This window comes from Anser brachyrhynchus, assembly GCF_964034855.1.
Source record: "Anser brachyrhynchus genome assembly, chromosome: 2".
NCBI classification, from domain to species: Eukaryota; Metazoa; Chordata; class Aves; order Anseriformes; family Anatidae; genus Anser; species Anser brachyrhynchus.
Window position 1 is genome coordinate 5765435 of NC_137695.1, and position 12449 is coordinate 5777883.

Genomic DNA, 12449 nt, shown 5'->3' on the forward strand with positions numbered 1-12449 from the left:
TAAGGAGGCGTCTCGTGGCTAAGGGGATTCAGGGGGCGTGTGTGTCAGCAGCGGGACGGAGGGGCCGTCTGCCGTCACCGGGGTCTGCAGCCAGCCTGAGGGGCCTCCAACGGGTCACCCCTGAGCAGGAATAAAACAACACTTCCAGTTGAAAAGCTGGATGTTGCAGCCCGGATAAATTGTAACGTTTAGCACTCCATCGTGGCAGACGGGTGAAAATCCACAAGACTTCTACGAGTTTTCCAACGCGGTTCTGATGCTAGTGAAAGCGAGGGCAGCGCGGCTCTAATTATTTCGTCTTTACGTGCATCGGGGACAGCAGGCTTTTCTGGGAGAAGTTTCCCTGATGCTGCCTTGTCGTAGTGTCCGACGAGCAGTCCTGCAGCGAGCTCTCCGAAAAACTCTGGCAGCGGCATTCCCCAGAAGGACCGCTGCTGCGTTTCATCCCCCCTCCTCTTCCTGGAAGCGACCCCCCGGTGATTCTTGACTGCGATTCCTGGCTTCATTTCCAGCCTTCCCACGCAGCACGGACCGGCGTGTGTACGACAGAGCTGCTTCGGTTTCAGTCGTGCAAGGAAACTCTTTAACCGCCCAGCCCGCTGTGATTTGCCACCATCAGCTGAAAGCAGCGAGCCGCCGGGATGCTGGTACCCTCCACGAGAGCAAAGAGGAAGGAAACTTTGATGCAGCTGCTGTGAGACGAGCCTAGGAAACTGTAAATGGGGTAGGAGGCTGGGGGTGACAGGGAAAGGCTGCCTGACCTTGCTTTTTGCTCCTGGTAATAACGTGGGACCAGTGGAAGCTGTCGGCTGGGATGGAGTTACTTACCAGAGCCGTGCCGCACCGTGTAAGGAATGGTTTAATCCGCCACTGCTACACAGCCCCTAGCCAATGGAGGTGTTTTGTCACAGAGCTGAGAAAAGGGAAAATAAATAATAGCGACCCTCCTTTGTGCGCTGCAGCACATGCCAAACGTAACCTTTTTGCTTTAAACTGTTATTTCCAGCCTGGGGAGCAGCGTATGGTAATGTGCAGGAGAGGAAATTCTTGGAGAACAATAAAATAGTAATAAAGCGACACAGGATCCCTGCGAAATGCTGTAGGACAGAGCTGCTCTCATGGCAAAGACCTGATCCAGATCTAGGCTGTTAAATAAATTTGGGCCAGGCTTTGCCTCACTGTCTCCTGAATTCCGGCGGGATATGCTAATATATATAAAATATGGAATGTTGGTGTATGTTTTTTGTACTATTCTCTTGATCTCCCAGGGAGTCAGCTCAAAATATTTTGAGGTCTAACTGAGAAAAGATTAAAAACAGCTCCTTTGGATCCTTTCTGAGAATGGTGGCTTTGGGGAAGGGCTGCCTGATGGGAAGACTTAGCAAATCCGCGTCCCTCTTGTTTCATTCCACCTCTTTTTTTTATTCTGGTGCCATTTGTGCACTTCTTTTTTTTTTTAATTGTCAGAGAGAGGTTAGGCACCTGGCTCTGCCTGTGTGTTTTTTAAAAAAAGCTTTAAAATTAATTTAAAGCCTTACTTCAAGAGCTAATTCCAGGCTGAGGCACCAAAGCTGGGGCAGGTTCACGGATCCCTTAACTGGGGGCTCAGAGCAAACCCCAAAAGATCCCAGTTTAAGCAAGTGAATTTAAAACTGAGCCCAAGGAGCTGCCTTTTGGAGAGGCTGTGAGGATGGGATGTCTCGCAGTGGATGTTTACAGACAGCTTCCTAAGCAGGTTTTGTGTGAGATGTGTGACCCGGGGCACGGAGCAGTCGCTGAATCCGACCTGTGCTCGTCCACCTCCTCAGTTCTCATCTGTCCCCTGGCAGAAAGTGGGAGCTAGGTTTTATTTCAGGCTGTATTTAGTTTCACAGAGTGGTTTTTACTCAACGGCGTGAGATCAGTGACCTACAACTCCCCAGCTCTTCAAATATCCCTTCCTATGTAGAAGGATCCTTGTTGAATCAGCTTATTGGGGTTTCCTGGAAAGCTGGGGGTGCTCCTGGGGGAGCTGGAAGAGGAACCAATTCCTCATTTGCTCCCTGAAAAACAGCGGTAAACTGGGGAAATCCCCATTATTGTATTTGTGGGGCTGCCTTAACCCCATAGACCCATGGCTTGGGTTGGAGGGGACCTTAAAGATCACCCGGTTCCAGCGAGAGCAGGTCGAGAGGAACACGAGGCGTGGGCACGTCCTCAGAGCTTCCCCTGGAGTTTTGGTGGCAGGGAGGTTTGTGCTTAGGGAGGAAAGGATCAGGGCAGGGCTGTGGGGGGACCTTTTCCTCTTTCTTCTCCTTGTGGGTGTGCAGGGTGCCAGCCTTGGCCCAATGGATGGCTTTTGATGGAGGAAACCAAGAAACTGGGAGGCTTTCTGTCCACGGTGGTTATTTGTACTTGCGTAACGAAAACTCGGTCTGTTTTCTGGGATATTGTTCCCCCGTACCCTGGAAAACCTCAACCCTTAAACCATAACAAAAATCTATGAACAAGCACGGTCAAAACTCAAGCAATTTCATATCCGAGAGCACTTTATGTTGTACTCCATCAGTAGTAGCCAACCACTTTCTAATTTCAAACTGTTTTCCCTATTGTTCCGTGCAACAAAAGCCGGAGCTGTCCTTTGTGCCCTCAACCTGATGGAGCCGAGCCATCTGCTTTCATGCTGGGAAGAGACATTAGGGATGAGAGACTCTTTTTTTTCCTTTTTTATTTTTTTTTCTAGAGGCAAATATTTCCCTTTCTCACCCAAACGATAGCCTGCAGCTGATTACACTTGTTGTATAATGGCTCACTGAAAGGAGGTGGTGGCGTGAACTTCGTAGGTAAAATTTTCAGGAGTAGTCTGCTGTAGCTGGAAGCAGGTGCTTGGTGTGAGAGCATTTTATTGCCTTTGCCAAGGGGGTTTCCATCACTTCTTATGTTCTGCTAGCCAGGCAGGTAAACAGGTAGAGCATCCTAAAATAGCTTTGAGCCCTAGTATGGTGCAGGCTGAGTGTTAGGAGCATTTCTGGCTTTTTCTGTGGTTAGCTCCCAGGTAGCCTTTTTCCTCTCACCCTCTTTAAACCTTGTGTCTTGAGGGAGATATTTTCTGTACCCAAGGAACAAAAACCGTCGAGTTCGACTGCTAATGTTTTATTTTTCTCTGCAGAAAGAAATTCAAGCGATGAGTCAGTGCCATCACCCCAACATTGTATCTTACTACACCTCCTTCGTGGTGAAAGACGAGCTTTGGCTGGTGATGAAGTTGCTTAGTGGAGGTGAGTGATCCAATTTACGCACCCTGTAAAGCAACGTCACAAGTTGACTGTCGTACTCTTGTTTTCCTCCCAGGCTTCCCTCCTCCTTGGGAGTTAACACGCTTGAATGATAATGCTCAACCTCAACCCATTTGGCTCAGAAATAGCTTTTCATTTTACGTACACAGGTAGTAATACCTAACTGCGTGACTGGTAGCTTGTTTTAACTCCTGCTTTGTATATTTGACGGTATTTTGTATGTGTTTGCTGAACGGCTGAGTTGAGTATTTGGGAGGATGGGACATTAGACGCTGACAAGGGAAACTCAGGTACAGATGCAGTAGTTGAAACCATCCCAGACTTAAAAAAGAAATATAAAGAAGTAAAAATCTAATTTGCATCTTCTCAGCTGGCGGATCTGAAATGATGTTTCTCGGATCACATTTACAAAAGCTTCTTCATCTTATTCCATAAGCCTAGGATAAAGTTTTGAACTAGAGAAGGATGTGACTGAGCCCACTGAGCCCACCCGTCCCCAGTAGCTTTCTGGTGGGGACTGTGATGTTCACAACTCCTCCTGCAGGGCTGATCGCCTGACCTTTTCTCACCTGGAGCTCGGAGGCAGCCATCGAGTCTATTGATTGAGCTTATTTACATGTTGGCTGCCCTTGTGAGGAACTTAAATCACCTGTGTTTCAAGCAGAACTGCTCCTGTAATGCCAGTGTATTACTAAGGCAGGAAAACCTCAGTGTAGGAGCAGCTTGATTTGTATAGTCTCGTTCCTCAGAGCTGGGTTACCTTCCTACTTCTTCTGGGTGACAAAATAACTGGGAATATTTGGGGCAATTTCAAACTACCGGAGGCAGGGAAACATTCCCCTTTCTGGATTTATTCTCTCAGGTACTGTAGAAACAGCTTTTTTTGAGAGAAAGAAAGGAAGTTTTTACATTTTCTCTATCAGCAATGCCTAATCTGATGTCGTAGTATTTTCCAGACTTCATGTTTAAGTTGCCGTTGAGAAACGAAAGGGATTCAAGTTCTGGATGACAACTGAGGACTGTTGTAAATCTTAGGCCTGTCTTCAGAAGACTTGATTTTCCTGGCACCATAGCGAAAAGGCATTGAAAGCTGAAAAAATTGTTTTCTTGCCTTTTTCTAAAAACTTCTTGGCTTCTCTGCTCTTGGCTTCATGTTGTAGACTGTAAAATGCCAGATGCTGATGTGGAAAAATCTGGCTCAACCTGTTGGCTTCTTCCTCAAGAGCTCGATAATGACCATAAAACATGCATCTTTGAAGATCTTCTTTAGAAAACTTCAGCAGTTCTCCTGGGGGCGATCAGATTTCATGCTAGCTTGAGCCTTTTTTAAAGGGTTTCTAATGACCCATGTGCTCATGTGTCATTAAGCAATACCTCTCCTTTCCTTGGCGGGACACTTAACAGGCAGGTCATTAAAGATAGGATTGCTGTTTGTTTGCAGAAAAGAATCCCTTGCCAATTTACCGCAAATAATTTTGGTATAAAAAGTGTCTATGGGGGAAAGCTTTCCCAACATGAAGAAATGGCGTTTCAGGGGTGCAGGACAGACAGCAGCAACGTTCTTGACCTGTTTCAGGAGGGTACACAGCCTCCTTGAAGAAGACGTACAACGTTTTCGTAGTGGTTTTCTGTTGGAACCAAGTCAGGGTTAGGCTAATCCTTGAACCTCCAAATGTTGCTTCTGCTTGCCCTCGCTTTTGTGTCGTCTTTTTTTTTTTTTTTTTGGGTGTAGCTGGAAAAAAAAAAATCAGGCTTTGTGGTGCCTCGATGATGAAAAGATGGCCCGTAAATGTAAAGTTCAGACTGGAAAATCGCTGGGAAATAATCAGAGCTTCAGCACCAACCTCTTGGTGGTGCGAAATGGCCTGGCTGTCAGTACGAGTCACCTTGAATAGGCTTCTGCATTGTACGGGCGGGTGTTTGACCCCTGTGCACATTTGGCCCGGAACGGAGTACTGCTTTAAAGCAGTCCTACCAAATCGCACTTTTTGTTGCCTGTGTTGAAGACCAGGGTCATACAATAAAAGACGGGCTGATTTCTCACTTAAAGTAAAACATTTGGAGGCTGGGGGGATGGCTGAAGTAGGCTTTTGAGGGTGTCCTGTTAGGTTTTATGCAGGAAGGTACCTTGAGAGAGGTTTCCCAGCCTTTTTCAGCTTCTGCTCTTTTCATGGCTGTACTGAAATTGCATTTTAGATGCCCTAGACAAGTTACACGGGATAGTCCTGAGGATGGGGCAAGAAACTTTTTTTTTTTTTTGGAGCTTTCTGACTGAAGAGCTTTTCCCATTCACTTTTAATGAGACTCTTTCCTGTTGTTTTTGGGTCGGGTGATTTATGTAACGAGAGATGCTTTAAAAACTGCTTCTCATTCCTTTCAGCTTACTGCTTATCAGTAATAAATTGGCTGGTTTTGTGGTCATCTGTCATCCAGTGGGAAAAATAATGGTCTGAATTTCTCAACAGGAAAAAACTTTGGCCCTTTTTTATGAACCCAAAAGGGGGGGGAGGGGGGGAAAGGTGGAGCCTAACTCCTTTATTCCGTCTAACTATTCATAGAGCCTGGGCTGAGATTTGTACATCCAAGTAAGCACATATCAAGTCTGTTTTGATGATCGTACTGCGTCTTGATTGTGGTTTCATAGTTGGGATTTTTGCTGGGTAAAAGTTCAGAATCTTACTGCTTCTCCTCCATCAGTGTCAATCTATGCTGGCGTGTGTTTTCAGGCTGCAAATAGTTTTGCTTACATGGATGTTACTGCTTTGATAAACAGTCTTGAATGCAAGCCTCTTTTTGTTGTTCTGAGTGTAGTTTAATTTATTTTCTGGGTACAGTCAGTCTGTTGAAATCTTAACCTAGCCATACATGCAAATATTTCAGAAATATCTCTAAGGGGAGGTATCCCACGAAGCCAGAGAGCAGTTGTCCCTGAAACTCAGCTATTTGCCTCCGTTGGCAAGCTCAGTGCTGGTGGAAGGTGCAGTTTCCCATCTCTGAAAGCCGTCAGCAGCAGAGGTGCAGTACGGGTGAGCTGTTAGGGAGCACCACGCGAGAGCTGCTGATCTGCCTCAGGTCCGAGTCAGGCTGCTCGAGGTTACTGCCGAAAGCAGCCTGAAGCAGCTGATGTGACGCTGACGCAGGAGAGTGGTGGCAGAAACGTGGCTGTGATACGCAGCTGGCACTGATAAGGGGTGCTGTCGTGCCCCGTTACTCTGACACCCTCTTTCAGATCTGGCAACGTGAGCCCAAGACAGATCTGTGAAGTTATCTGCTGCTTGTTCCCTTCAGCAGAAATCGCAGCCCCTTTCCTCCGGTGACGAAACTGTTTTCCAGGGATCTAAGCTTAGCAATGTCAACTTGGCACCCTGGCCTTTTGGTCCGATGTTACTCCAAACTAAACCTCAATGGATATTTCTGGACAACTGCTGACCTGCTCTTTGCCTCGCTGACATTCCCGTGTCACGGATTTCATTCGTGCCTTTTAAAGCTATCTGATGCCCAGTCCTGCTCCCGGGGCTTTTTATTAGGAAGAGGAGCAGCTGTCCTTTTGTTCTTGTGCTTTTTCTGACCGTGACCTGTTTGGTCCTCTACATTCTCCCTGGTTTGAAGAGCTCTCAGCTAACAGGTGACCCACGGCTGTGGCTAACTCCACAAAGCAGTTGCTCGAAAGAAACAGCCGTCGGTGATGGCTGCTGCATCGCACAGCAACTTTTACTGTCCTAGTCTAAATCAGAGGAGACCTCCAAAAATATTTTCAAACTGTAAATTTTTTAAATGCTGAAACATTTCCAGACAGGGCTCTTGGATCTTCTGCCTTCCTGAAGGCTCCTTGTTAAATCTGCTAAGGAGATTGTTGTGTTGGGATAGTTAAACCTTGCCTTTTTGTGAAAGTTGAAGATTATCTAATCTACCTCTTATTCCAGCCTTTCATCTTGACGGCGTGATGAAGTGCCTGGCCAGCAGGTCAGCCAGCCAGACCAACAGGGAGCGTATGACAAGTCCTGTCTCCCTGGTGGAGACCTAAGACATCTCGTCCTCCTTCTGCCGCGTTAATCTCTGATCCTAACGCGCTGCTGGACTTAGGAGGGGCCAGATCAAAGTCACAGGTTCTTAGAAATCCTCGTGTTTTTGTTGACTTGTTTTGTTAGGAGAGAGCTACACTATTCTGAGTCCCTCTGGAGGGCTTTTAATTAGTGTCTCTACAAATAAATTTCAAACCGTTAAGGATGGGATAAGGCAGGAGGCTGGAGGGGCTGTATACGATTACAGGATATGGAACTTGTATAGATATGTTGCCATTCCTAGCTATAATAAGAAGAGTATGAAAAAAATAAATTTTTCACTTTATTTTCTTCAGATTTTCGCCTGTAAATGTTTCAGGCCTAACTGCAGTAGGCTGTTTTACCCCCTTATTTTAATATCTTGCTTCCTGCCTTAATGCTGTCGTCCCTCTCATACATCCACACAAGTGCTCTAGAGGGAAAGGGGCAAGAAGTGGAAGTTCCCGTAACTTTCTCCCTCTGATATGCTTTAACCAGGGTTAAGAAGAAACTTCAAAAATGAGAAAATCTCAGAAATCTGCATAGGTGTCTACCTTTGGTTTGTGTAACTTGTTCTTCCCTTTCCTTTAGAGCTCCTTTGCTGCATCTGTCCTCTTCGGCCCCCGAGCTGCTGGATGCAGGCGGCTGTTCTTCCTTCTTGAGCGTTTTCTTCCTCGGTTTGTCAGAGGCTGACAAGGTGCAGATTTAATTCTTGGCTCCGGTGGCAGGCAGGCTCACCGAAACCGCTGCCTTCTGCTGAGAGGTCTTAAAGAAGTAGCAATGAATCCTGCTAACGCCCAGCGCTCAGCGGATACGGGTGCTGAACGTGCTGCACCTTCGGTTCTGGGGCAGATCTCAATTCTCCCGAAATGAGGTGGTGAAACACCGTTGATCCCCAGGGATGCTTTCCAGCCTATTTGTGCCAGGCCTTTAAATGGCAAATAATGTCTGAATTATCATCAGTTGCAGGCCTTTGGGTTGGAAATGGTAGTATTACGTTTTGTGGTTCTGCCCGCCAGCCAAATGTAAAGGAGGAGGTTTCTTCTGCGTGTGACTTGTCCTGCATCTGGCCTGCTGCTGGGGTTATAGTTTCCCGTGTCAGATGTGCTTCCCACAGCCACTGGCTCTGCTAGACATTTCTTTTGCCTCTGGGGGCATGTAAATTCCAGCAATGTAATCCTCCCGCTTTTATCTGCGATCTTGTTCCGAGCGAGCTTTCCTTTCTGCTCAGGTTTTCATCTCTTTCTCCACTGCTTTGCTCCAGCCCTGCGTGCCGAAGCATTAAATGGGAAGGCTGATGAGCGTCAAAGGAGAAAAGATACAGAATCACAGAATCCTCTAGGTTGGAAGAGACCTCCAAGATCACCGAGTCCAACCTCTGACCTAACACTAACAAGTCCTCCACTAAACCATATCACTAAGCTCTACCTCTAAACGTCTCTTAAAGACCTCCAGGGATGGTGACTCAACCACTCCCCTGGGCGGCCCATTCCAACGCCTAACAACCCTTTCTGTAAAGAAGGAATTAGAGTTAGGAGCCGGCTTCCTGAATTCCTCCCCGTGCTTGCTGATGTAGGTAAGGTTGAAGAAAGGCGTCCTGGATTTGGAGCAGGAAGCAGCGCCGATGTTTGCGGTGGCTTGCTGTCGAAAGCGAATCAGTGGAACAATTAGAACTTCTTACCCCAGGGGCACGATTACACACGAGTTTTCTCCAGCAGCAGAGCTGGATTTAGAAGTTTCTGGCTGCTCGTTCTCCACCCTGCCTGGAAAACTGGATTACCAGTCATGGCAGTGATCTCATTTACAGTGTGGCTTCGTGAGCAGATGCGCTGGCACAGCAAGGGAGGTGGTGAACTGTTGTTCTGGAACTTGTTAAATCTCTTTTTGCTGCCGAAATGAACGCTGGAGTAGCACATAGTACAGGGCGTGTGTTGAAGGAGACAAATTTCCTGGATATGTGTGTGGGGTGCAAGACAGGAGTGTATTTACTAGGGTTCAGGCAGTCCGTTGGGAATGTCCTGCCCGATCTTACTCTACAAGGGCATTGCCCTCTTAGAAATTCAGGACGCTGGTTTGCTCGCAGGTTGCTTGTGTCTTCGTTGCTCAGATACTGCTGCCGTGGGTGGAAATTAACCGTTTGCTTCCGGAAATTAGAAACTGCCTTCTGAGGATGGAGTCAGACCTGATCGGCTGTTTCCTAGCCGTGCCAAAAAGGGCAAGGCACGCTGCGGGGCTTCCCGCTCTTCGGTCCTGGGGGAAAGACCAGTGATGGGGGATTTGTTCCCTTCCTGCAGCTGGACAGGCGTCGCCTGACCCCTCTGCTCCAGCTCTGACGGAGCAGGAAGGGCTCCACAACAAGTCCCTCCCTGCAGGCTTGTCTCTGACCCGTAGACGTTCCCGTAAGGCGACAAAACCCAACCTGTAAGTCGACGTACGGCGAGCTCCCTCGTGATTTCCCCTGTCATTAGCAGCCTTCAGAGCCGGGGCTTGTTAATTTGAGCGGAAAACCACTTCTCTTCCAATTGCCGTACAGTTTGCGCTTGGAGAATGTACTTTCTAAGCAGACATAACAGGGTTGGTGATCGGCAGCACTTTTAACGATGAACGGGCGATAACGCGAAACATTTTATCACGTTGCACAACATCTTGTAGGCTTCCTGTCCGTGTGCTGCTCGGCGTGCACTCGAGAGGCAGGAGCTTGTTTATAGCTGCATTTTTTTCCACATCAATCTCTAAACGTCTGCTCCTTTCCTTTGTGTGCTCTCGGACTTTGGGATCAGTTGCTCATCGCCAGGCTTCTTTAAACATCCTTATTAATGGCGGCCTTGTTTGTGTTTACATTTAGGCTCCACTTCTGGCTCTGCCCTCAGTCTTGTTTTGTCTTTTCCTGACGTGCTTCCCCTTCGGGGCTCGGAATAGCTTTTCGGTCAGCCCCAGCCAAACTTCACTTCTTTTTCTCTCCCAGCTTAAGCTTAGCCCCTCTTCTGTGAGTCCGGAGCTTCTCTCGTGCGTTTTCTGATGGGAAAAAAATGAGGAGGGAACTGCTGTAACCATACCTAGTGCTGTGTGTAGTGCTAGTACACAACACACACCAGTACTTCACAACGCTGTCATCCAAAATAGGAGACATGTTCAAGGGAAAACTCAGATTTTTTTGGTTTAAAGACATCCTAGTGGATTTTTATTCCTAAAAATGTTGTTGTAACTGTTCTGTAATATCTGTAGCGTGTGCCTTATTTCCGCTGTTAACCTTCTCTTCTCGCCACTCGATTATGGGAGCTGTTTGTCTTGCAGATTGTTCAGCCCCGCTGTGCACACGGAGCACAAATCCATACTGAAACTGCATTTGAGCAGAGGTGCAACAAAGTTCAGGTGTACTCTTTCCTTCCTCAGGTCCTCTTTGAAGCAGGTTCGGAAGCTGGCTCAGAAACCGGCACTATCTGGAATCGTGCTGCTGTTTTGAAACAGGATGATGGATTTGTAAAGCACGTGCCTTTGTGTAGATCTGAGCTCGGCTCCAGCTCAGCCGAATGTTCCCAGTTAATTTCGAGCAGCTAACATACGGCCGGATTGGGAACAGGCCAGTTTGTGCAAAACACTCCTTTTTTTTTTTTTCTGTTACGCTGAGGGTAGGGCTCCAAGCTACTGTCTCATGTTGGAGTGTAACGCAGCTGGTGAAAGGGAGAAAATTTGCCTAAGCAAACAAGGAGACCTCACCAAGGGTATCACACGCTTAACCGAGATGCTTGGGAATGGCTTTACATTGAATTTTTCAGGCTGATGCTGAAATACAATGCCAACCTTACAGTAGCGACTGTTTTCCTCAGTAGTGAGATTCCCGTGACTTTGTCTTTGAGTGGCTCCGTGTTTAGTTGTGGTTTTCTCTTTGGGGGTATTCGCTCACACCACAGCAGCTCCCTGAACCAGAATGTCACAAGATTTCTAACACTGCACGCAGCAGTGTGTGGAAATGAAGCTTGGCTTCGTTCTTCGTATCCCACTGCGCTGCCTTTTACAAGGTTGCCTTGGATTCTGGAGGCAGCTCCGACCTCCCCATCTACCGATCTGCGTCTTGGGAGAAATACCACACCGTGTCGTGATGCCAGTAGCAAAACTGTTTTTTTTAACACGTGTAAACAGAATGGGGATGATCCCTGTAACGCTTTGTTCACCAGGAAGGTGGCTCTTGGCTGCTCTGCTGTTCCCTGAGCTCAGCATTTCGCTGACAGCCTCGTTGCTGTTTCCCTTTCCGTCGGAGACTGGCGAATTCCTGCGCTTTTTTGAACATCACAATGGGAAGAAGTGCACTTTGGAAAACATGCTGAAAATGGCAGATTGGACTAGAAGCAGCTGCACAGTACGGGTGTGAATCAGCTGTTGCCCTTTGCAAAGGAGTCTCATTGTGTGCGTGCCCTGTTGGCTTTTTTTTCCCCCCTTTTCTCCCCCCACTCCTTTTTCTGGGCTAAGTGCAACCTCTAAGTTGGCTAACGCAGGATTTTTGACCACACGATTTTCAGCACCAGATGATCTGCCTCCTCATGTTCCCCGAGCCCTTCGCAGGAGAAGGGAAATGTTTTTGAACAAAGTCTGCTAACAGCCTTGTGGGTGGGAAGAGGACAAAACGAGTACGTGAAGAACCGCATATTTTCACTGGACTTCTACACAAGCGGCAGTTTGTTCCCCAGATAAAGGCACATTTCAGAGGGGAAACCTGAACAGTGGAAGAGGAGGGGTTTGGGTGGTTTTTTCGTAGGTGTCACAAAAAGTTGTGTCCAAAATAAGAGCATCAGGGCTTGCAAGCATGTACTTCTAAAATAGGGATACGTGGGAGGCTGAATCCCAGGTGAGTCCCCACACTGTCCAGGAGAGTCCTTTTCTTAGCCAGCAGAACCTAAAAGGTGAGATTTCAGTGAAGGAGCATGTGCCCTGACTTGGGGGGTGTTACAGGCTCCTCCAGGAGAGAAAATCTGGCTCCCACCTGAGCCTTCGGCTGATTAAGACCGGAGTCAAAACTAACTAAAGAGGAGTGGTTCTGTGCTTAGACAGGGTAAAGGAAGGCGAAGAAGGGTATTCTTGCATGAAATGTTGGGGGGATGTTGTGCAACTAGACTTCTCTATTTTATTTATTTATTTT

At 47.4% G+C, this 12449-nt stretch overlaps 1 protein-coding gene across 1 annotated transcript in view; it reads left to right on the top strand.

Annotated features, from left to right (window-relative positions):
* The window catches only part of OXSR1 (oxidative stress responsive kinase 1), an 87939-nt gene that overhangs the window by 24077 nt on the left and 51413 nt on the right, over window positions 1-12449 (top strand). The window contains exon 3 of the mRNA XM_080582613.1: window positions 3149-3257. Coding sequence (XP_080438739.1) covers window positions 3149-3257 — 109 coding nt within the window. The remainder of the gene's footprint in view (window positions 1-3148; window positions 3258-12449) is intronic.